The sequence below is a fragment of the Pyrgilauda ruficollis genome, unplaced genomic scaffold (assembly GCF_017590135.1).
Source record: "Pyrgilauda ruficollis isolate IOZ18807 unplaced genomic scaffold, ASM1759013v1 scaffold101, whole genome shotgun sequence".
In the NCBI taxonomy this organism is placed as follows: Eukaryota; Metazoa; Chordata; class Aves; order Passeriformes; family Passeridae; genus Pyrgilauda; species Pyrgilauda ruficollis.
In genome coordinates this window covers 1,265,319-1,290,610 of record NW_024508213.1, presented here as the reverse complement: position 1 = coordinate 1,290,610, position 25,292 = coordinate 1,265,319, and the positions used below count along the sequence as shown (strand labels likewise).

General features: G+C 38.5%; 1 protein-coding gene across 2 annotated transcripts in view; it reads left to right on the top strand.

The window, feature by feature from the left end:
• Nucleotides 1-21,293, top strand: part of FAM120B (family with sequence similarity 120B) — a 53,089-nt gene extending 31,796 nt beyond the window's left edge. For both annotated transcript variants that reach the window (XM_041469106.1, XM_041469115.1), the window contains exons 7-10: nt 10,427-10,633; nt 14,386-14,494; nt 15,765-15,878; nt 19,563-21,293. In XM_041469106.1, coding sequence (XP_041325040.1) covers nt 10,427-10,633; nt 14,386-14,494; nt 15,765-15,878; nt 19,563-19,615 — 483 coding nt within the window. In that variant the 3' untranslated portion in view covers nt 19,616-21,293. The remainder of the gene's footprint in view (nt 1-10,426; nt 10,634-14,385; nt 14,495-15,764; nt 15,879-19,562) is intronic.
• Nucleotides 21,294-25,292: the final 3,999 nt, after the last annotated feature.

Sequence of the window (25,292 nt, the reverse complement as noted above, 5' to 3'; positions counted from 1 at the left end):
AATTGGATTGAGTAAAACATAAAATGCAAGTAAGAATATTGTAAAGATCTTAGGGATAAACCCTTCTTATATACGAAAGGACCTGCTTCTGTATTGTACACTAGTATTAACTAAAATGGAATTTGAGTGCATTCCCAGATGCTTTACTGAATCAGGGTTCATATTCCCTCAAAATTTGCATCTGTCAAAAGTGTTCTGAAAATTGTAGGCGGGATTGTAACTGGCAGGTGGTGGAGAGCAGGGGGAATTGAGGTGATTTGCTGATCTTGGCGTTACTTCCCAGCCCATTTTCTCATCTGCAGTCTTTAGGTTTCCTCAGTGTTCTGGGCTAATCTGGAACTAAAGTGCAGCAGTATGGAATGTGATTTCAAGTTGGAATTGATTCAGTTCCTGTTCAAAATTAGAAATATTCTTCTCATATACTCAAGATCTTAAATGAACCAGTCAAAATAGAACAATTCCACTGCACTTACATGGGTCAAGCATTAGTGCAAATACAATTATGTTTCAGGAGCTGTAGTTACGCTCTGCTTACAGCACTTTTCAAAGACCCATCTCTAAATTTGTGGCTATTTTCATAAGCATCTTTTGAAGTTCTGAATAAAGTTTTCTTAGTCTATTGACAACTAGCTCTACCTTTTTTGCTGCTGTTGGTTCATAAGCTTATTAAAAAGAAATCTTGGGCATAACTAACCTATTCAACTTGCTGACATGGTTGGTTTTCTGCCCCACTCTCCCCATTTTCTTCCTGACAAAATTTGTGATATTTATTAGTATTATTAGAGTCTATTTTCCAGAACATTTTTTGCAGTTGATGTGAGCCCCAATGCCAGAATTCACATAGCTGTGTAAATTTTATTATATGAAACTGGCACAAATACAAACCACAGCATAACTAGATCACAGAACTGTCAAGGTTGGAAAAGGCCTCCAAGATCATGGAGCCCAACCATCAGCCCAGCACCACCATATTTACTCCTAAACAACGTCCCCAAGTGCCATCTTCAGATGCTTCTTGAACACTTCCAGAGGTGGCGACTTTGCCACCTTCCTGGGCAAATTACTCCAGTGTCTAACCACTCTTGTGTCTCCGTCTCTCTTGCAGTGAAAAAAATTTCCTATTATCTAGCCTGTATCTCTACTAGTGCAGCTTTAGGCCATTTGCCTCTCATCCTTTCACTTTGAAGCATTGCAGAAGTTACCAACCCCCACCTCACTACAGACTCTTTCAGGTAGCTGTAGAGAGCTGAGTTGTAGGTCATCTCTTCTACTTTGTGAAAAAAATTAATTTGTTTAGATGGATTCAGTTTACCCAGGGAGAAAATCTTGCTCAAGGTTTTGAGCAAGGGTCTTAAAAAGAGGATTTTTATGATTTTTATTCCTTTGCGGAAGATAATCTTGCATTTTTCTGCATAATTGTGTAAAGTTTGCTGTGCATTTCTGTGACTTTTCCCCTTTACTGTCCTGTAGCTCATAATTAGCAAAGTTTCAACAACATGGAAATAGCAGCAATGTTTCAGTTATAAATTGCTTTTAGACTGTATATAGGGTAAAGAATATTTCAGGATGCTTAAGGTAAAAGACACTCTGGAATTTCAGATAACAAAATTGCTGTTAATTTTTAATCCATGGCAAATAATATTGCAGGAAGTGAAACATGTTTGTCAATAGTGAGGATAATAAAGCTCTCCCAAAATATCAAGCAAACTGACAGCTTTGAAAAAGTCAGAGATAACTTATTATAGAGAGGGAAAAATAAATATTTCTGGAATCAATTGGCATTTTCCTGCCAAGTTTGTGTTGGTCAAAGTGTACGTTTACTTCTGAGTTCAATAGTTAGCACTTGCTTGCATATTGTATGCTGGAAGGAGCCAGCAGCCCATGAAGGTTGGAGGTGGTGTTTGTGTGGCATAGGTGGGGTTGCTCCCTGCTGCCTTTGAGGGTGACCTGTGTCCCCCAGGGCAGGTGACATCCAGGGGCTGGAGCAGGGAGGGAATGGAGCTGTCGGGAGGCGGTGGCACGCGCGCACCTGCCCATTATCTGCCCAGGGCCGCCTGCACCTGCCCACGCACCTCTGTCACACCCGAACAGGAATGCGAGCTGCACATCTGTCCGGGCTTTCCCTGGCAAAAGAAGCAGATGGCTGTGTGCAGCTTCAGAGAAGCCAAGTGTTTGCTGAAATGAGCTCCTTGGAGGTGGATGCATTTATAGGCGTGTGGTTGCAGTGCTTTGCTGGACGTACTGGAGGTTTTCAAATTATTATAGTAGAAATGTTCATCTGGAAGGTATCAGAAACAGCAAGAACTGATTTGTTCCCTTTCTTTTCATGTGTATTCTTGATTGACATGGCCACTGTCCAGGGGTTAAAAGTCAAGACAGTGTCCAGTTCCTATCTGTTGCTTCTTTTATGACTTTGGTCAAATTGTTCAGTTCTTTCTTGTATTTTAGTTCTTGCTTGTAACAATAGTCTCAGTAATTTAAGTTTTTTAGCCAAAATTGCTGTGTGAAAGTGAACTTTTAATATTAACATTAATATTGATGTCATGCATATATTCTTCTCCCCTTCATCTTTGTTTTGGGGTTATTTCACTTGATGTTCACTGAGAAACAGCTGAGATGTGGTTGAAGGAACTTTTTATAAAGAAATGGAGCTGTGTTAAGAGAAAAGTGATAAAAGCACATTATAATATCCCTTACCAGCATTATTTTTTAGCATCCAAAGACATCATCACTTGTTAAGACATTCTAATCCCAATGTTACATGTGAGGAAGGAACAAACAGGGACAATAAACACCAAATGTGTAAAGGTAGTTGTGTATTACCTCCAAAGAAAATTAGTGATTTATGGAGAGATTTAGTTAATTGTTTATAATCTCATCAGCATGTTTAACTTTCTAGCAAAATCATACAATTTTATGTTGTATTTGCACCCTGAGGCTCCAGTACAATAGAGGAATAGTTCAGGCTAGGAGCAATGGTCAGTACTATTTTTCAATTACAAGAGGCTGAAAGCATAGTGGTGTTCTGCAGGAAGTTTATTTTGGCACAGCATCTTCTGCATTAAAAAAAAAAAAAAAAAAAAAAAAACAACAAACCAAAAAAACAAAGGTACCCTTTGTTTTAAAATGGCTGCAGATCAGTTCCTGAGGCTGAAATGTTATCAGCAAAGTGCCTGCAGAGTCCAGTGCTGGCTGAAGGGCTGCAATGCCAAAGTTTGGCTTATTACAGAGCATGCATTTTCTTTAAAACAGCATTCTTCTCTGTATTCAATAAGTCTTTAAAAATGGCCAAGTTACTCTCACATAAACTCTTTCTCTGTTTATTTTTAATTTGCTCTGACATAGTGCTAATACAAGAAAATGTAGAATACTACCTGTAAATAATTTTATTTTCTTTAAAACCTAAATTTGTAGTCAGTTCTTCAGTTGCTCAGAAGACCATCTTTATGCAACAGCTGTGTGCACCAAACAAGGATTCTCTAATTTCTGTGTATGTATTCATCTAAACCACAGCACAGGGTTGGCATTCTTGTGCCAAATGCAGCAGCTTTCAAGCTGTGTATGGCAATTTTCCATTTTGAAATGAATAGGTGTTCTGGAAGTGGATATTCTACTGTAGTTTAGTTTCAAATGAAATCCTGATCTCTTGAACATCCCTGATCACAAGTTACAGTTTGTCAGTTTCTTTCACAGGTCACCTGAAATGCTGCTGCGTGACTCATTTGATTTGTCTCGGGATTGTCATGAAATAGAAGCAGACAAGTTCTTCTTTTCCTCCTCAACCTATGGACTTAACACCTAGAAAATTCCTTAGCCAGAATTGTTTGCTGTGAACCATATCACTTCAAAGGGTGAACCGCAGTATCAACAATCTTACTGTGCAGCTGCTTTGCAATACAAAGAAAGTCAATGGGGGAAAAAAATCAACCTACAAAACCGATATTGCACTAGCAAGCAATATTGCTCTACTGGAATTCTCTACACAAGGTATCTTGGTTTAATGACAGTTTTATTTGAAGAGCTTATGCACATTATTATGGCATGAATAACAGTTGTGATAATGTTTCTGGAAGCTGCAGTGCTGCAGACATGCTAAATTTTGTGAGATCTAATTCTTCTGAAATTCACTGATCTTTCTGTTGGTGGCGGTGCGAAATAAAACAGACCCTTAAGAAATATAAACTCAAACATCTTAAGAGAGGGGGTGGTCCTACCTTAGGACAATTGAATAAATCTTGAACTTCCACTCTGAATCTTGGGAGAAAAATAAAGAATATGATTTTTAAGGTTGGCTAATTAAGCCTGGGACAATTGTAGCAGTGAACTGAGCAGTTGCAGGCCTAAGAAGCTGTCATTTGCCAATGGAGTCTGAGGCTGTGGCAGGACAGCCTGCATCAGCATAGGCAGCCACGCACACTGCCCAGTAGTTCTGTCGGTGGCAGAATTATTACACCTAAAACTATGTTCCATGGACCAGTCCTATGATTAAACAAAGGCATAGTGCTGGATTAAGGTGTGGATAAGGACTTCAGATCAGGAGTATGGTCAGGATGAGGCAGCAGCAAATGAAGACCCTCATTTTGAAGATTTTGGTAATGGAGCTAGACAGTGTAGAGTAGAATACAGAAATACATAGTGAGTGACAGAAAGTAAAAGAGTGGAAAAACTTCGGTGTTTGAAGACTTACAATGGAAAGTTACTGTGAGAGAAGGGACCTTTTGCGTGCTTTCCGAATGTTTTCTCTGTGTCCCCTAATAACGTTTGAATGCGTTGGCCAATATCAGCTGCATTTAACAGAAATGTAGGAGTCTGGGAGAGCAATACTTACTGCTGGCTTTTTTAAATAGGCAGCAGGGAAGATGGAGAAGGCACTGTAAGTTGCACAACAGGATGAAACTTTATTGTGGCATCACTTTTATTAGGGCATCCATGCAAGAGAGAGACATCATTACAGAGGGCTACAAGAATTTTCAGAGTCCCTGTTCACATTTGTAGAAGGGATATGGCTGCTGGCTGGACTACAGTCAGATGGTTAGCTTGGTGACTATAATTCAAAATTGATATCAACATTCTGTAGATGTCATAGGTATTGTGGACTGTCATAGCACTTTAGATCAGAGTGAGCAGTTGTGGCTAAAATAAGGGAAGTAATGTTATTTCAGTCATCTCAAGAAATGATATGTAATCTTTTTGGAACTGAAGGAAATTTTTTTCTAGTTGTAAATTGGTTAGCAGTAGTACTTTTGTGTTATTATTTGTAGAGTGCTTAATGGTAAAAGCAATTTTTAATTTTTGTTTCTAAGTTTACTTCAGTGGTGGTTTTGGCTTAATGTAAATATGAGTGTTGATCCACAGAGAGGTATCATTTTACATCAAAGTCCTGACAAAATCCAGTAAATAAACTTTCCTGAACATATAAATACTAAACAAATGGGTTGTTTACAGCTAAATATTTACTTCAAAGTCTTAGAAGTGTTTAAAAACTGGTTTTTCTGGTTTCTGTTGCAGACGATGCCCTCATAGGATCTCTTTTCAATCCCCTTTTTCCTTTGTGCACACCTTGTTTAAGCAGGAAGAGCTTAATTTAAGGTGTAATCTTCCATCAGAATAAACCTTAGACTGTTTTCAAAACATTGGTGCTCCTCTCCTTCCTCAGTTGGACAAGGCCTAGCAGCTTATTGCTTAAAGCTGACTGATACCTAGTAAATGCACTATTTCACCAGCCCACCTCTGCAGGGTGACACTCCTGTAATTTACCAACATTGCACCAGTTTAGTTTATCTTTTTCTCAAGAACAGAGGGTAGAGCTCCTGTGTGCAGGGGCTTTAGCATCTTTTGCCACCTCCCACTGAGAACTTAGAGTAATGGCTGAAGGCAGAACAATCTGGGCTTTGTCTTTGGGTTGAGGTTGTTTAGTGATGCTTTCCATTGCAAAGACTTGTCATCAGCTGATCGTTCATCTCTCTGTGTTTAGAACACGGAGTGCCTTAGAGTTCTCAGGCAAAGCTAAGCCTTACTGCTCTAGTGACAAGTTCCTGAGATAGGATCCACCTGCTGCCTTTATTGCCCAAGCACAAATTGCCTATGGTTAAATATTTGATCATTTATGATACAGGTGGCTGCTAGGGGAGTTAATGTAAGAAGCAGCAATACTGATGATGTACCAGCTGAGTTCAAATGGATCTAAAAGGAGCTGGTTAAACTAGACAAGTACACACATTTTGATCACTACCACTTGAATCCCAGCAGTTTATTTTGTGTGACAAATTACATTGATTTTTAACTATTGTTGTTGAATTGGTTAATTTTAAGTAGGAATGATCAAATACTAACCTGTCCTTGAGTGTTATGTTTTCCCTTTCATCTCAAAAACAGGTGTGTTCTTTTGTAGGTGGGTGGGGAAGGGAGGAGTGGAGAAATGCATTATGTAATGTTAAAGCTTTTTCTTTTTAAATTTCTATGCCAAAATGTTAGCCATAGTCATGTCTTCTGTATTCAACTTCAACACAGGAAGAAGGCAACAGAAAGGAAAAAAGTAAACTCTAACCTAAGTAACAATTATTAATAGAGACTTTTTACATTGAAAAAGAGCATGCCCAGAATGTTGTTGAAAATCCTACTAAAGGAACACATTTTTAAATGAAAATGTTGTATTTAGTACATTGAGATACAGAGGACATGTAAAGCAGCACAAGTAAAGAAGTGTGAAATTGTCATAATATATTTTCTCCTTGGTTTCAAGAAATTCTCATGGTGAGATGGCTTTGCTGTATCTGCAGACATCCGGCATGTTCAGATACTCACCCTCACATTTCAACTGTCATAGAACCTATTTATCATTTTGACAGAATGTGAAGCTTTTAAACTCCAATCAGTTGAGGGGCAAATGATTTTTTTAGTATGCTCCTGGAAATAGTTTGTACAGCTTTCAAAATGCAAAGAATCAGGTTTGCACCTTTATCAAAAAATCCCTTCTGAATCTACAAAGAAGAGTCAGAAGACTACTAGTATTTCCTTAAAACATAAAGGTATTTTTACATCCTGATTATTTTTTAAAATTATTATTTTATTAGATAAAATTTGAACTGGAAATTTGCATTTCATATACAAAAGCCATGTATTTTCTCTTCCTGTAAGTTAAAACTATTCAGCAGGATGCGCAGTCTCTGTCTAGACTTGCAAAGTGCTGCTGTGAGCAAACACCTTCCACCCTGCCAAGGCTTTCTGTCACCAATGCACGTGCACACAGCCACAGAGATTGGCCTGAACTCAGTGATATAAGTCTTCTAGCAAAGAAATTTCTGAAATTGTTAGAAAAAAAACTTCATGCATAGTGTTGTGGATGCTGTAGCACTTCCCTTTCTCTTTTGAAGTAGCTTACCCTGTTCAGATCAAGCCTCTGATATCAGTAACCTCTGGTGCAGTGATGCTAAAGGACTGGGAACTTTCGAGTTCTGAGTCTTCAAATAGGAAAAAGTTTTCTTTTTCCCCAAGTGATGGAAGGGTGGGGAGCTGCCGTTGGTAGGTTCAGCAGCAGGGTCACAGCCGAGGCAGCTGGTGCAGGAGGAGCAGTTCTCACGTATTTCCTGTGTCTCTCACACAAATGTCATCAGCCTGTGGTAGGAGTAGCAGCAGCGAGATCACAGGGCTGCATCTCACGTGGTTCACGGGGGTCCTGAGTTTATAGAAATGGTAAAAAGTGCAGACACAATTTCCAAAAGGAAGTAATCTCTGGGGTGAAATGCCCTGGAAGACAAGGTTTCTTTTCTTTCGGAATTTTCCACTTCTCATCATGATGTCTTAACACTCCAGACACCAAGCAGTTGTGAGCATTCCCATGTCAAGGCCCCTCTGTTGTTTGCCATGTGCCCAGCCTCATTGTTACAGACTCACCGTGCTTTCATTTTCTTTGGTTTTCATTGCCAGACATGGAAAATAGAAATTACCCTTTAGTCAATGTATTTCCTGTCCTATTAAAATAAAGAAATCACTGTTGATAGCTCTTGCATTGGTCTTGCTCATACTAATTTCTATTAAAACACCAAGCCTTACCTGATCTCACTCACACATGCACACACACAAACCCTCCACCTCCCAATACTAAAGTGCTTTAGGGAAGTCCTGGACTGATATCCCAAGATAATGTAATCTTCTAACCACCGAGCCTGTCAGCAGCAACATTATTTTATCTTTTTGGTCACTATGTCTCAAGTTTAACTGTAAAGAGCACAGCTAGGGTTGTAAATGATGCGGACACACTTCCTTAGCAGATCTTCAGGTTTGATCTGGTGATCAGAAACAATCTAGTAAATGCAATGTAAGAATCTCAGCTGCAACATGATAAGTGACTGTGTGCAGTAAAGTAAACTCTAGCAGTTTACTTTAGTACAAATACTGGTTCACTTAAACCACATTCCTCTTTCAAGTACCCTTCAGCATCGTTAAACAGTTTGCAAACCCCTGCTTTACTTGCCAGAGCAAGAGAATTATGAGTGTGCATGTAGTTAGTAGTCTCAGCTGGCAAAATGGGAGCTAACATCTGGAGGCAATAAATTCCTGAAACTCAGTGGCCTGATACCCTACTGAAAATACATTTGTTTTAAAGGGAGGGCAGGAGGGAGTTTCCTTACTCTAATATGAAGTGTCAAACTCAAATTCTAGTGGGAGGTGCCCCTGCCCATGGCAGGAGGCTTGAAACTTTAAGGTTAACTTTAAAGTTAGATGAACTTTAAGGTCCCTTTCAACCCGAACCATCTTACAGTTCTGTGAAATTAACTTGTGTTGTCTGCGTTTGTCTGGATGTCAGTGGTTGTCTCCAGCTGTCTGCACTGGATGAATTTCAGCTACTGACTGTCATGTTGGGTCAGTGCCCTGGCGGCCAGCTTGATACCTTTCCAGGAATCACTAGAGACAGAAGAAGTTCTTCCCAGAGGGCTCTGAACCTCCCTGCCTGGCATCTTCCCTGACTGCGTCTTCATATCTGAGTCCTCTTTTGCTTTTGCATTTTACAGAAAGCAGCCCATGGAGATGCACCTCATATCTTCAACCCTACTGCCCCTTGTCTGTGGCTGGGGAGAACCCCATCACGGAAGTCAGCTTCACCTAGTCAAATTTTGCAACAGAATTCAGCTTTTTGCATAATAGTGCAAAAAACCTAATTCCTTCACCAGGCTCTGGCTCTATTCTCCAAATGATTTATGATTTTCATTTTTGGAAGAAGCTTTGTAGCTCTCTATTGCTAGCAAAGGTTTCCTGATTTTGTTATGTGGACCTTAGGAAGGAAAAATTCTCATTCATTAGTACTACATTTCACAGATTTTGCTACTACTTGTCATTTTTTAAAACATAAGGCACTGATGCTGTATGTCCATACCTTTAAGTCTTTTGAAGATCTTTCAAGGTGTAAGATGCAGTAATAATGGCCAACCCTTTCCATTGCATTTCAGACAAACAGTTCAACAGCTCTGCAGGAGCTAGAGCTAAGACAATTTGAGTCACTTTTTGCCCTTTCTGTTCTGGACTGTTTTGGATACTATTCTATTTCTGGTATAATTTATACCCTAAGGGTACACCAGCTACAAGGGATTACAGTATTGATGGCTACACTGTTATGAATCTCTCCCGATCCTAACGGACTGCTGTGGAAGAGACTGGAAAAGGCATTGCCCACTGAGAGCTTTGTACTGTTTAAACAATACTTAAAATCAGAGTTTTCCCCATACTGGATTCAAGATTTTTATCTTTTGCTGTCCTCTGCCACAACAGGATGTTAAATTCACGCATGGAGTTTATCTTGGCTGTGAATTTTAATTGTCTTGTTGAGTTTCTCATTTTTCATTTTCAAAATGTTGTCACACGATTCCAGTATTTCTTCTGGAGACATCCAGGTTGAAGTGAAATAATTTGACTTTCAGATTACAGTCAAAGGAAATTCTGGAGTGTTTAATATAAAAGCTAGGATTTTGTTCTGTCAAATGCTGCAATTTAAATGATCTCTAAATGCTGTAACATTTCCGGGGTAAGCAAACTCTGGAAGGTCAGTAGATCACTGTACACATCAATTTGTACTCCCAGTTCATGTTTTGCATTTCACTAACAGAACTTTTTTCCTGCAGAGCTGCTAACGCTTGAAAAATACTATGGAGCCATTTATTTTGTCTTTCCACTTATATTTTGAATGTATTGGTCTTAAAAACTTTAATGAGATGCTGTGTTTGTTAAACTTCACTTCTTCCACTTTATTGAATAAAACTAGATACAGAACCCTCAGATGAATTCTGCTGTGGAGTAGAGGGTCGTCGTTGTCACAACATCAGGACAGCTGACAATTTTCTTTGTTGCTTGTGTGTTTATATGTGGTGGTAAGATGGCTTATATTTCCTGACTTGTGAGACCTGCCTTTTTATGTGTGTGTGTGTGTTCACAGCTTGCACAGGTAGACTCCAGAGCTGTACATCTGGGTGCTGTCCTTATCCGTGGCCTTACAACTTTGCTCATGGCCAACAGTGCCTGTGGCTTTCCATTCAGGATGGATGATCTGATGCCTTGGGCAGTGTTTGATGGAAAACTTTTTCAAGAAAAATACCAGAAGGCACACCGAGGTTGCTCTGTGGAAGAACTTTTGGAAGGCAATGTAAGTGATCACTTCCTTTTAGTTCTGCATTCTTTGTAAAAATGTACCTGTCCACTTTGTTGTTTTTGTATTCATGTTTACACTTTCCCCCTTTCTTTGTATTTTTCTTCTCTTTCTTATTCTTTTTTATTCTCTCCACAAAAAAATAATTAAAAAAAAAAGAGTAGAAAAACTGAGCTTATAAAGGAATCTTTAATTTTACCTTTATTTTTGTTCCCACTACTCAGAAAATAATAGAAGGAAAATAGTTGTCAATTTCAAAAATGAAAATGCCCACAATAGTTTTCTAGTACTGAGATATTAATGAAACCTTTCTCCCATAAGATTTTAAGCAACATATTAAGAACACCTTTTAAAAAAGGTGTTTAAGCTGATATTTTTAAAGGAACCTAAATTTTGAGATGAAGGTTTGGCAAATTTGAAGAGGAGGTGCAAATCAGAAGAAGGTACCGTCTTTTAGAATAGGTAAATACGGGTATTTATTTTAGAATCTCACCAAGTACCTTCCTGTAGCTCTAGGTACTTATTTAGTTCTCAGTCCCACTTTATCTTACAGATCTGGGGATTTATAAGATGTGCATGCTGTGTTACCAAAAGAGCAGTGAAATTTCAGACATGTCTGGGCAGGGAGGTCCTGCTGAGCACTGTGCATTGCTCAGGGGCAGCGTGTCCAGGCTCAGAGGTCTGCTGGACTCGGTGCCAGACTGTGCTGATGCACTGCTGAAGCCTCAAACCTGCCTCGTGCCCCACCAGCACAGAATATGTGGAGAGATTCGGTAGATCTGTATCCACCTGGGAAGGTAGCTCTAAAGACCTTCAATTAATGTGTCTTTCTCAATTAATGTATCTGAAAAGCCTGTGTCATTTAATTACTTTCGAAAATCTTACCTTTGAAATGCTTTTACCTGCTACTGAATGTATCACTTGAGGTTAAAGTAATTACAGAGAAAAAAGGTTTCAGTTTTGATTTACTTTAATCTTATGCATCAGTGCCAGTTGTTTTTGTATAACTGGTTTTCTTTTGTGATTTTGTATCCAGCTGCATACCATGCTGGTCTGAAGTGAGGAGTGCAGCTCTTGTGGGTGGGTGGAATGAGCATGTTTTTAGCATGAAGGAGGAGAATAATCCTTTCCATATGTATTCAGTCATATGATTAGGACCATAACCTCTATCCAAATCCTGCGGTTCCTATTAATTGGTCTGTTGATTTCAGTAGATTTTGGATTGGGCTAATGGTTCATCCAGGAATTTCATGCAGGACTTTCACAAAACAATAGAGCGTTTAAAGAATAAATGGGAAAATGTTAAAGTATCCAAAATGAAATTGATACTTGTTTTCCTCTTGGGTAGAATTCAGGTTAGCGGGTAACTTTGACAATAAAAATTTAAATCTGTACAACTTTTATATTAATTGATACAGGTATTTTAAAATTTATTGTGTAGTATGTTTTAGCTAACATTTTAAAATCTTGTGTTAGTGTTGGAGTTCTATTTTATTCTGTTTTATAATGAAGATGAAGAAAGATCTTACTTTCCTAGAACAGAGTTAGAAATATGCTTGGTCAACTGTAATATCTAGGCTAGGATTTTTAAAAGCCTGATGCTCTGTTTTAAACAAACCCCAGATAAACTGTTCTGTTGTGAGGAAAAATGCTCTAGCTATGTGAGCTTTCTGAGTAGTTTAAATACCTTTTTCTTTTTTAGGTACAATTTTATGGTACATATATGGCAGAGATATGTACCCAGACTAATAAAATAGCTTTCCAGCTTATCAGTTTGAGGCAAGAATCTGTTTTGGGGAGAATTGCCAAGAGATGCCAGTTTAGTTGGGAACACTGGCAAGACAACAAGTATATGTGATTGGTTTTTCCTCTTATTATAAGTTCAACTTTAATAAATAAAAATGGTACTTAGTTCCTGGCAGAGCTTAATGTACTGCTGGAAGCCAAGATCTTTCAGCACTTGTTTGTTAATAATCTAAACTTGAGCACCACAAATCTAATCTGGTGATAGTGACAGTATTGTATTCAGAAAAGAAGTTATTCTACATTTTATGTTTTGTTATGGAAAAGAAAAATAATAGGAAAAATTTATTAGTTTGGTTGTTCAGTGCTTGTCTCTTAACTCCTGGGGTAATTTCTCTATTATCTGGACAGTTGCATTACTTCAGGGCCTTGAGGCAATCTCAGAATCAGTAGTGTTTTGAATATGATAGGCTTAAATACAGTTAATAGGTTTCTGACAATTACAGTGGAAATACAATCCTGGTTAAGTATTTACATGTATATCAAAAATTTTGAACATCTTAGGGTTTGCTTCCTACAGATTCTTATACCAAAAGAAGAAAATGTATACATTAAATACAACTGATATTTTTGTGGGCAAGTTTTTGTATAGCTCAGCTCTTTATAGCCTAACAGCTGTTAAAGATAAAAAAATGGACAGCTTCTGATAAGACTAAAAATAGAACCATCTTGTTTTCTTTACAAAATTATACTAAGCTCTTATTATGCTAGTTCTGTTTTTCAAAACTGTAATCATATTAGTTTGTTTATCCTCACAGAAAATTTGCTATAATAGTCTCATAAAGAAGTGAGGCAATGATATTATCACTTTATTAGCCTTTTTATTGTGCTTCTCACTAATGAGTATGTTCATGGTCAATTTTTAAAATTAAAACCAAATTACATCATGGGTGCAGCATAATTGATATGTTTTGTTCTTTTCTGATCTCACTTTTCATCCAACCTCCATTTCTCCCAGGAATAAAATGAAAGGTTTTTCTCTGTGTTCTTCACAGGCTGGACCCAGTTTGTGTGGTAAAACAAAATTTTAAAAAAATCTGTTAGTTTTAGTTAAGTCTCTCTAAAGATGTTTGTTAACTTAAGAAATGTATTAGGGAAGTTCTCAGCAGGGTTCATTCAGGGAGTCCGACTCTACCTTTAATTTAAGAAACCTCTCTAGTTACTGCAGTCTTGCTGCCTATTAGATTTTTTTAGTTTATCCTGTAATCTTCAAAAGGAAATGTCATCCTGTAAAAATCAGTTCAATTTTATGAAAATAACAAATTGTGCTATTGTTCAAAAAACTCTCTTCTCCTGATTCTCTTCATTGTGTAGTAAATCCCACATGCCCAGTACCAATCAGGAAAAAAAGAAATACATTCTAAGATCTGTCACTTTTTCAAAGCTCACAGAAATCAGAGAAAGTTAAGGATGTATCACATCTCTCAATATTGCATCCTTAAATAGCTTCAGCTTGTCCTTTTGACAAGTAGATTTTTTCATCACACCACAAGGTAAACACTTGAATTTAATTCCCCCATTTCTTTTTAGAGTTAGTTACACTTTATCAGTCAGGAGTTGGGGCAGATGTATTACTGTTGGGTAAGTTCTGTTTGTGATGTTTGAGATTAAGAGACTGATTCTAACTGGTGTATTTTCCATGAGTTCATCAGTCCTTATGTGGAGGCTTTAACCACCTCTGCCTGTGGTATTGCAGATGGAAGTCTAGTTAAGTGAGAAAGGGGAAAGCATTTCTTCTGCACCCCTGCTCATCTCTCCAGGTATCCACATTTAATATTAAATGTTCAAACTTTATTTCCTGTAAAAGTGTGAACCAGATCTATCAGCTTCATGCATGCACAAGTGTGGCTAAGACAAGTCTTATAGTTGTGTATGTGTTTCATTTGTGCTACACCTGAAGAAAGAAGAGCAGAAGAATAATTGATTTTTAACTGTGTTTTCTGCAGGAGTCTTTGTACACACCCTTCCAGAATCTGAAATCTCTCATTTGCAAGGTTTGCATGGCAAAGAACAGAACAATACAGAGCAGACCAAGAGGAAATGGATTTAACACAGGTTGGCATTGTGTGAATTTTATCAATAAAGTTCATATATAGATGAGCTAAATTTTCCTTCAACAGCAGCAGCAATTACACAGGCAGCCCATCAAGCTAAGTAAATTTTAAGTTCTTTCTCCAAGAAGCAATGAATAGATCTAAGAAAATATTAGATCTATTGCTCTTTTTAGCAATTTATGTGAATTTGATTATCCAAGTTTATATAGAATAATATTTCCATCTAGGTACATAGCTAGTGAGATATATGCAATAAGTATCATTAATTGACAGAAACATCACTATTTATTCAGTGACTAAAGATATTTTTGTAGGAGAAATTAAATGTCCAAGCTTTTTCTTTCAATCCCACAGGGGAGCTATTTAACATTGATAGTTAAAGGTCGGAATGAGGCATTGAAGATTAAATACTTCTTATTGCATTTGCTGACATATTTCAAAATAGAAGAGAGCTTTTGGGCAATTTGAAAAACTGTGTTTTCTTGCTTAAGATCTTGCTCTTTCCCCCCAGCTTTATGGCTCAGTTTGCAAAATTGTTTTCCCTACCTGAGCTGCCTGACTTTTGGGGTAAAAAACATTTAAAATGTTTTTAACATCAAGATCAGGCTGAATGTTGAGGCTTCGAGACTTTGAAATAATTTACACTGAATCTCAGTGTTTATGCTCATATTATGTTTATTACCTGCTTAATACGTGAGCAGTTATAATGTCTGTAAATAATGTCTGTAATGAGGATAAAAATTACCCCTTCAGAATTCCTTGAGCAAATTACAACAGGCAAAATGATTTTCTGCTAGTTCAGTACTTTGCATTATGTGGCAGCAATACTTCTGATGTGGCTCTATAACAAGCTCATGCTGGACACTCAAAATTGAGCATATCTGTTGGTGTTTTATAATACCAGACCTTGGTAGCATCTGCTTTTCCTTGAGAGCTATATTTAACTATTTTAATTATGATTTGTGATTCCAATTTGGAGAGAGATTTCTGTTTGTTTTAATGACTGCAGTCTCCAAATCTGTGTCATAAAATTTTGATCTGGTTTCTAAATACACTTGTTAGCAGCTTGTAATCATGATGTGCATAGATGGAAATGAGGACAAGAACCATGCTTGTTAGACTGACTTTAGCTTGGAAAGATTGTAATTGTGCTTGAGTATTTTGGCACAAAACTAAGAAATATGGTTTCCTGAAAAAGAATACACTGTCTCTCTTTTTCTCCATGTAATCTTACATATTGTCAGAGTTGCTTAGTGAATACTGTTTTTCAGGAAGAGAACAAAGAGATTTTAATCCCAGGTTACAACAGCCACACAGAAGTCATTTTGTTTCTCCATATCATAACCAGATGAGGGGGTTCACACAAAGACATCTGCAATCCCAAGGTAAAAAATGGGTACATGTTTGTGGGTTTGGAATTGTCCCTATCACCTATATAACAGCTCTGTGTCTACCTGCAGTTCATGTTTATGTGTGCAGTAACCTTGCAGCAGTCAGCAACAAAACTTGCATTGATGCCTTAAGTTTTAGCTTTTATATTTTTCTGATTCTGTGCTGCTTTAGTGTGTAGTCCTGAGCTTCATCTTAAGACTTGATAAGCTCTCTTCACAGAATAGGTAGACAGAACAAGTCCTTTTCTAGCTTGGGACCAAGGACAATCCATGCTAGTTTTGGGCCCAAGACCATAAACAATGGTGGACTGAAGAGAGAAAACAAGAAGGATGTGACTTCATAACCTAAAGCTGTTAACTAAATTGTCCTAAAGCTGAGCAATTAACTCCAATATGCTAACGGATCAAAACTTGCAAAAGTGTGAGACCCCATGACTGGTCATCCATTTTGGGTTCATCTTGGGTGCAGCTCTTGGGCTCTTGTACTGCCCAAGGTGTATCTATTGAGGCCTTTTAATAAATACCTACTTCATTCTTTAACTCTGTCTAGCCTCTGTTCTAGGTCAGCCTTCACAAGACATCAGTATCAGTTACACAGTTGTGTATTGTCCCTTGCAAAAACCAACTCTGCAGGGTGAGGTGGAGTGTAGTATTGTAATCTGCAGTCATCTTCTACTCACAGTGTTCTGGGAAATAAGCTTTCATGTGGTATTTGTAATTTTCATGCTTGGTCTCAGCTGAACTGTGTTTAAAATTGCAACAGTTCTAAAACAAATTGGCACAGCTGCACAGAAATGTGTCTGAAGTCTTTAGCTGCAGATCTTCGTTCATACTTCAACAAAACCCTAAAGCATATGAATAAAGTTAAACACATTCTTAAGTGGTTTTCTAGACCAGCATCCCTGCTTCCAGGTCACTGCCTAAGTGATACAAATGCAAGTTTTGTCTTGCCTTGGCATTAATCTTAAGTCATTCACCAGCCTCACTTCAGACATTTCAGTGAAAAACCACAGTGGATAACACTGTTGAGGTGACTTAATTCAGTTTTGCTTCCTCATTACTGTGAGTTGAAGCACATACACATAGATTAAAGAAAATAAGCAAAAGGAAGAGAGGTGTCTAAGAAGCATAAATTATTTTATTAAGTCTGCAGAGCCTTGAATTACTTTTATGTTTCCATGTGAGATTTTCAAATAAGATTGCTGATGTGATCAGGAAAGATAAATAATAAATAGATACAGTGAAGACTTTAATGTGTTTCAGCTGCCACTGTTGAATGCTTCAGAGTAAGATAATATCATTTGATTCACAAATAATATTCTTTGATCCTCTATGTAAAACATAAAGCTAAATTATAGAGTATGTATACTGACCATAAGCAAAACCCAAACTGGTCATTGTTACCAGTTCTTGACCATCTGAAGAAACCTGATTATTCAGGGGTCAGATAATCTCTGACCAGCTCCAGAGATCTTATGGCTAGGTGTATTCCACAAAGTATGTTCCACAGTAACTGTGCTGTGTCGCTCTGATTTTGTAAGACTTTGTTAAGCCTTCTGATGTTTACATTCTTTCAACAAACTTTCTCACACACAGTTCTGTAAATAACCTATGTTTTGCATTCTTTCATGGAAGTGGAGAGAATTGATGGACCCTTGGTCTGTCCAGTGGCATTGGAGAGGTGGCACTGTCACCCTCCAATCCACTGTCACCTTTGGAAAACTATAAATGTTGGAGTCAAAAAATGAAGTTGCTTCTTTTTTGTTCCCCTCGAGAGCAGCAGTGTCTGTGTCATCATTTCGTGCCGTATCACAACAGTGCTGCTGTGTTATAAATGTCTTTCAGAAGCATTATTTAAACATCTTGGCTTCCTTTACACTATCCCTATTTCTTACCCTCAGGACACTCTTAAAACATGATCCCATAACTGCAGTTAAATTGCCTGTGTTGTAAGTAAAACAGGTTTATTGGAAAAATACATCTGTCCTTATAAAAGAACCCTGCAATGTTTTAGAGCTCCTTTTAAAGTGATCTGCCAACATGACTCATTTTGGCAAAATTGTTTTCCTAAGTTTGCTAATATTAGCACAGGTATTTGGGTTACTTCTCTATGTAGCTGTTGTCTGTTATATGTGTGTCTCAGCAAAGAGAGAAAAAAAACCCAAAAAAGTAGCCATTTTCTGTTCATGGTAGCTTATGTGATAAAACTCCCTAGCAATAATACTGATATCTGTCTTATCCTATCCTCTGTGTACCTTCCCATGGCACACTGTTATGGCTCTAGCTGTTGCATATCATACATAAATCATTGGATTAAATGCAGGAAAAAGTAGTGGAACAGTAACCATAGGACCCATATCTTCTGTATCAGGAGTGTATATAATGATTAGGCAGCCTTTGCTCTCTCTTATCAGTTAATGTTTAAGAATTCTGTGACAATGTCTCAGCTTCACCAGTGGAGGAAAGAGTGCCTCCACCAAGAAAGCATCAACCTGAGAAGCAGTGGCATTTCTCTGAGAGGATGACTTGAATCCCCTCAGGCAGAACAAAAGCTGGACTCAGGCATCCTTCATTATATGGCCAATAGTAGCTACCCAGCTGCTGTAATAAACAGCTCATCGTCTAACTGTATTTTGAGTGCAGGGAATTCAACTGTGGCTTTTTGTTTTGCATTTTGGGAAGGTTGGGGGGTTTTTGTTTGATTTTATTCATTTAACTTCTCTCCATAAATTTCTTGGCTGTGTGTTACAAATGGATAAAAGCACATCTGTGTTACTCAGAGCTGGACATCTAAGCCCCAGGAGGGTAGATTTTCCCTTAATATTTCTTGTTTGATAATGTATGGATTTTAGGTTTGTGGCTGCAACACCACACCACAGCCCATATACCCTATTGGTAGACAAGCTTCATTAATTAGAAGTTAAGACCACTAATACATTGCTTTACATCACAATGTTAACTCATTCTATAAGAACCTAAAAGTAAACTGAGCATTAAGAACTATGGAAATCACTGTTATTATCCATTTCTTCACAGAATATAATTGTATCAAAAGGGTACATTCACTTGAGTCTTAGCACACAGTAAAACACATAACGGCTGATAATACAAGCAGCCTCTCCTTTGCAAGATACTTAGTCAAGTCTTCCACACTGGTGTTGCTTTTAAGCATGCTTCTGATTAATAGGATTTTGGTAGAACTGTTATGCAGATGGGACCTGGTAGAACGTCAATGCTGAGAAATTATTTAATTTACATTGTGAGTACTGCTTTGCTAATAGGACTTTCTAACTAAGCAGTATAGTGCACAGGCATACTTAAAGCAGGATGAAAATATTTGTAAATGTAGCTTATGTCTGCTTCTAAACAGCATATTATCCTTACCTGAATTCATACAATCAGATCTACCAGGCACAGATGAGATTCACTATCCCAACCCATTAATTGGACTAAGTTTAAAAGTTACTGTCACCCAAGAGTTTTAAAAAGAGCCACCATGCACTTTATCCTCCAAGATCTCAGAATAGTAGACATAATTATACACCAACTGGACAGGGACATGTATTTTTTTAAGACATGTATAATTGTCACTTTTCTTGCATGCTATCTTAATAAGCCCTTGTTTTTCCTCCTTTAATGTTTACTGAATGTATTTAATTCCTCTCTTACTCTCTCCAGGTAGAGGATCAGGACATCCACATGGAAGGAGATATCACCTTCCTCCTCGGTAAAGAATTCATGTCTACAAGTGGCAAATGGAATAATTGCCACTGGGATAATTTTTGTTTACTCAGGCTTTCACCTGTTTTTATGAACTGTGCAGAGTAACTGGACAGTGTGACTGTGGCGGAAATCACACAAAGCTGAGGCTGTTCAGCTAGTTAATCACTTATCATGTTAGGTCTAAGCTTGTTATGAGACCAGAATCACCAAAACTTAAGGTACAGCTACCTGAGGCACAGTAGCATCCCAGTATAGCTACACTGTTTTCTCCATTTACAAAGGGAAAGTCTGAATTGTTTTTTATAACATTGGAGTGTAAATTTAAGATTTAAACTGTAATTTTTACATATTTTTGTAATAGTTTTTTATATTACAATACTTTCCTCACCATGAATAATGTGTCATGTCTATGCTGTATTGTGTTTTGTGTCTTGATTGTGGATTATATCTGTGTTTTAAGGGTTATACCATTGTTTCTGAAAAAGTTTGAAACATGACATCACTGATGTAAGCATCTTCTGCCAGTGAAACAATGTCATTTTCCTGTAAAATGTAACACTTCTTTACAAAGGAAAAAATTGCTTTTACATTTGATACTTTTAGTTAAGCAACTTTTTGTAATTTTTTCAACTGAGGAAAGAATCTATCATGCTCTACTTCTATAATGAATAATACATATGAGAGCTCAATATTTCTTTTCTGCCCCAGAAGTCTAATTTAAACACTGACCTTCAAAATTAAAAATTGGTGTGTTTCACTTTGTGATTCAGTTTTAGTAATATATGTATTTGTTTAGTTCTAAAATCAAGGGGGTGTCAAGAGAGGAGCCAGGCTCTTCTTAGTGGTGCCAAGCAGTAGGACAAGAGGCAATGGGCAGAAACTGATGCACAGGAAGTTCCACTTGAATATGAGGAAGAACTTCTTCACTGTGAGGGTGACTGAGCACTGGAACAGATTGTCCTGAGAGGTTGTGATGTTCAAGAACCTCCTGGCCTCAATCCTGTGCCCCATGCTCTGGGATGACCTCTCTGTGACTGAACAGGGAGGTTGGACCAGATGACCTCCTGTGGTCCCTTCCAGTGTGACCCATTCTGTGATTCTGTGATTATTCAGTTAATGTTGTTTCTTAGGCCTCGTGCAGGTGACTCCTTTGAGTCAACTGTCAGTGGAGCTTCATTCCTTTTTAGTATCCATGTTATGTCAAAGTGAATAGCAATGTCAGACATCCATAACTCCATACTCAATTTCCTCCTGTGTATTTTTCTGTTTGTAACCCAATAAATATATTTTTCATACTCTGTATATAGCAACAATCCAACAAAATAAATAAGCAATAAGGATTTCTAGTTTTATTGAAAGTCTGAGCAGACACCATTTCACACAACACAGTGTCTTGATTTGCATTTCAGGAAATGCACTGTCATCATAGGGGTATTCCTGCTTCCTTTTTCAATCGATTTTCCACTGACTGTAATTGTACTATCATTTTTATCCTTCCCCTCCAAACCTTTTGAAATAATGTGGTCTGAATTTTATGGAAACTTCTCTGGTTTCAGGGATCTCATGATGTATAATAGTGTATTTTGAAAGAATGTGATTGTGTGCCAGAATCTGTTGGTAATTCCCTCTTCAGGCTTTGATATGAGAAAAGATATCTGTTGTCCTCAATAAACAAAGTTAAATACAGTCAGAGTGGGAGTTTTGCTGTGCTAGCTGTGATATGAATTGTTGGTAATAATTACCCTGATTACTGAAGAATTGATAGCATCTCTGTGAGGTTGTTTTTTCTTCCTAATGTTAGACCATAAGAAGAAGCTGCTTATTATTATTATTTCCAAGCCAAAAGATATTTTTTCCCACCAAGAATAGTAGAGGGAAAGCAGAAGCATGAAGCTGAAGTATAGAGGTGCTACTTTCCTGTCTCACTGAACTTGGAATTGTTCACTATTCACAATACCACAAAGCTTATGGACTCTAGAAAGAAATAACATCAGAGAACATGACTGTAAAGGTTCCAGTTTAATAGGGTTCCCTTAATATGTGGACCACAGGGTTGTTTTGAATGGTTACAGAACAGAGGACAAACAGACGTGGATTTGAAGTGAAGGAATGTAAGTTTGTGAAGAAAGCATTCTTGTTCAGCTGTACTGCTTAGTCTTCTCTAGCCTGGGCGCTGGGTAGCTGCCTTTCATCAAATATTCACTGAAACTGTGGATTGATTTTTTAGCTTTATGTGTTCCCCTTCTGGAAGGGGATCCAGAGGACATTCTATTACATCAATAACTTAGTCAACAGTGACTCAGCAGAAATTGTGACAGTCATTGTGAGAGAGTGACTGACAGGAGCACATCTATCAGCTTTCCTCTTTATGAATCCTTCCTCTCAAATTACTTTGCTCATTTGTGACACCATCACACTGGGAATCTGAATCTGGACTGAAGAAAAAACCCCGAAATGATGCATTAATCGTATGATACTGTGGCACTGCAATTATCAAAACATATAATTTGTGCCTCTTTTATAAAGAGACTACAATTTTAATTGCTCTGCTATCTTAGCAAGTGCTGTGCTGAGATGGAGGGGAACGGCAGTCCTAAAGCTCTACAGATTTTTTGTGCCATGCTGTCTGAGCAAAATTATAAGGATACCATATTATGTTACAAATGTGATCTTTAAGTGCTGGGGAGGAAAATCAAAAGTTTACATGTTCACATTTAAACACTGACTCCCCATTGGCAGCCTAACTGGGAGACAGGCTAGTATATGCTCCTTCACTTGGAAGTTTGATGGGACAGTCCTGTGTGGTGCAGAGCCTCTTTCTCTTAGAGGGTGTCTTTTGGTTCTGTGGAAGCATGGTCAGCCCAGTAAATACTCAGAAACCTTGGTATGTTTCTGCCATAAAGGCACATGGTGCTTGGGGGCATGGGAATGCCATAAAGTTCTGTGAGTCTGGTGAGGCTGCCCTCTTGGGGACATGCTGCTGGCCTGGCAAACTCCTCAGTGCAGCTCATTCAGGGTGGCTGAGGTTGCCCAGGACAGGGCTCAGTGACTATTACAAGCACCAGAGTTTCCTGGTGTCCCTGGTGCAGAGGTGACTGATAGCACCATGCCTGCATCCTGGAGGTACTGCCAGGCTCTTCTGTGGTCCTCAAAGGGGTTTGACTGCCTACAGCTGGGTGCCCTTGGATCCAGCTGGTCAGTGAGGAAGATCTGTGTGAGAGAGCTGTGGGAAGCCTCCTTGGAAATCTCATGAGACTCGACTCAAGAGCAGTGTTTAAGCCCAGGTCCTTGCCCTTGGTGCTTGCCTAATCTACTTTGTAGGAATTCAGTCCCATGCCTGTCTGATTCTGCCTTTGCCTTGATGATTTGACTTCCTTGTGTGACATGGACATCCCTCATCCCCATGGACTTGTCCAGTGATCACAGGACTGTTGTGTGATTCTGGTTACCACCATCAAACCTACTCTGCTGTTCTTCAGGTACTGTGGGACTGCACCCTCAGCACTGAGGTCACTGCCCTACATTGCCCCTCCACTGCTGGCTTGCCTTCCCTTGTGGAGCCAGCCCCCCTTGCTGCTCCATGACAGCTTTAAGACCCTGACAGCACAGGGGGTCAGGAAGTTAGGCTGAAACTACCATAGTACTTGGATAGTGTCAAAACAATAGATATGGCCGGTGGGCTGAAAACAGCTGGAAAAACTGAAAATGGCTACAAACTAGCCAAGTGTCTTTGTGTATCCCTGCAGAATTAGGACTTTGCTTTCATTGCTTTCCTAAACCTTACAGCTGACAGCCAGACCTTTCTCACCCATAGCCAGGCTAATGGGTACACTGTGTTTCAGCTGTGCCCACCACAAATGTGAAGCTGGTTCAGAACAGAAGCTCATTTGATAAAGAGTATGTTCTTGAAGCTGATTCTTGTAGAGCTTTCTGGCTTGTACTGTTTTTGGAGCCTTAGGCTGGTGATCAGGCATTAAGTTTAGCCTACAGTTTTTACCTAGAAGTATGGCATTGAGAAAACACATGATGAGTTGAAAAGTTGTCTGTAACAGACAGGGGCAGCTGGCAGAGCATTCTGTCTGAGTACTCGCCAGCCTAAATTTATTTAGTCTTACTACACAATTGATTTTGCTTGTGCCAACTGGGAAAATACATCTTTTTTGTATTAAAACCCTTTGACCTTAGAGTCTGGAATGTTTGTTCATGTAAGGAATCCAAACCATTTACTGACTGTGATGCTGTACTAGGTGCTGCTCATTGCCTGGGCAGCATCTATGGTAGTGCACAGCTTAAAACTCAGTAACACACCTGAAATCAGAGTGCAGGCAGGACATCAGCTATAGCAATTGCAACTGCGATCTCCTACACCTCTAAAAACTACAAATGCAAATATACAGCACCAAGCCTGGCAGAGTTCAAGGAGAATTTGGACAATGCTCTCAGGCATGTGGTGTGACTCTTGGGGATGATGCTGGGCAGGGCTAGGGGTTGGACTCAATGATTCAGCTGGGCATATTCTGTGATTCTGTGAAATACGGAGAGAGGCATTTCTTCAGGGCAAAGAACTGTTCTGAGTGCGGTATTTCAGTCACACAGTGTTGTATTCCGCACTGAGTGTTCAGGCTCAACATCAAAATGTATCTTGCCAATAAGCATCACCAAAAGACTCTCTTCTCCTCAGTGATGACATTTGTGGTGACTGTTTACCATTCCTTTGGAGATGAAGGACTTGATTTGGTGATCAGATACAAGCACAAACCTCAAAGTTACACAGGCTAGGGAAGCAAGGACAAGACAGAATGCAAGGTATGGGTGCACACAACCCATCAATTTAGTATTTTGAGGCTTTGCAATATTTTGAGTCTTTTTGAGTATTTGTCTTTGCATTGATTCTTATTTTCCCAGTTACACATTAGATCACTTATCAAATGACCTTTTATTATTAGTGGTCCCATAGATAAACAGGGATATATTAAATGCTAATATAGTTAATCTAGGCATTATTTTTTTATATTAACACATTGATATTTCAAATGTATTAAGCTTCTCTTTTTCACACTAGAAGATACAAGAAATACTAGTCACAGAAACCAATCCTGGATATAAGCTATCTGAAAGTGCTTGATAGCTGCAGGCTTTTTTAATAGAAAACAGTGCACCCTGTCTCAAAAATTAGATAGCCATGTCTGCAGCTGGTTTTTGGACTCATATTAAAGAGCAAAACTGTACTGTAAGAGATGTTCTGACATCAGATGTGTTTCTTAAATGTGCTTTAGGTGGCTTAAAAACTCTTTAATCAGTGAAAGCAATCACAGTTTTTAGAAAAGTGATGAGAAACTTACATGGCATTTATGGCATTTGAAAAATGTAGGTCAAGGTAACCATTCAGGAGTTACCTTCATCACATTCAGCTTTATATTAGGCAGGAGGTTGTTTGTTAATAGCAGCAGATGACCACGCTCTGTATCTACTTCCTGATAACACTTGAATTTTCACTTGTGATCATGATGCAGCTCATCTAAAAGGGATGTAAGTGCATAATGTGCTGCCTTTTGATAATCATCTTTGTCCCCTAGTTTAATTACCCATCAGGTCCTTTAGTCCTTCTGATCTACATTCTGCTGGAGGGTTTTCAATTCCAGTGACGTTTATGGAGGTCTGAGGCAGGGTGCTGGTGACAAGGCT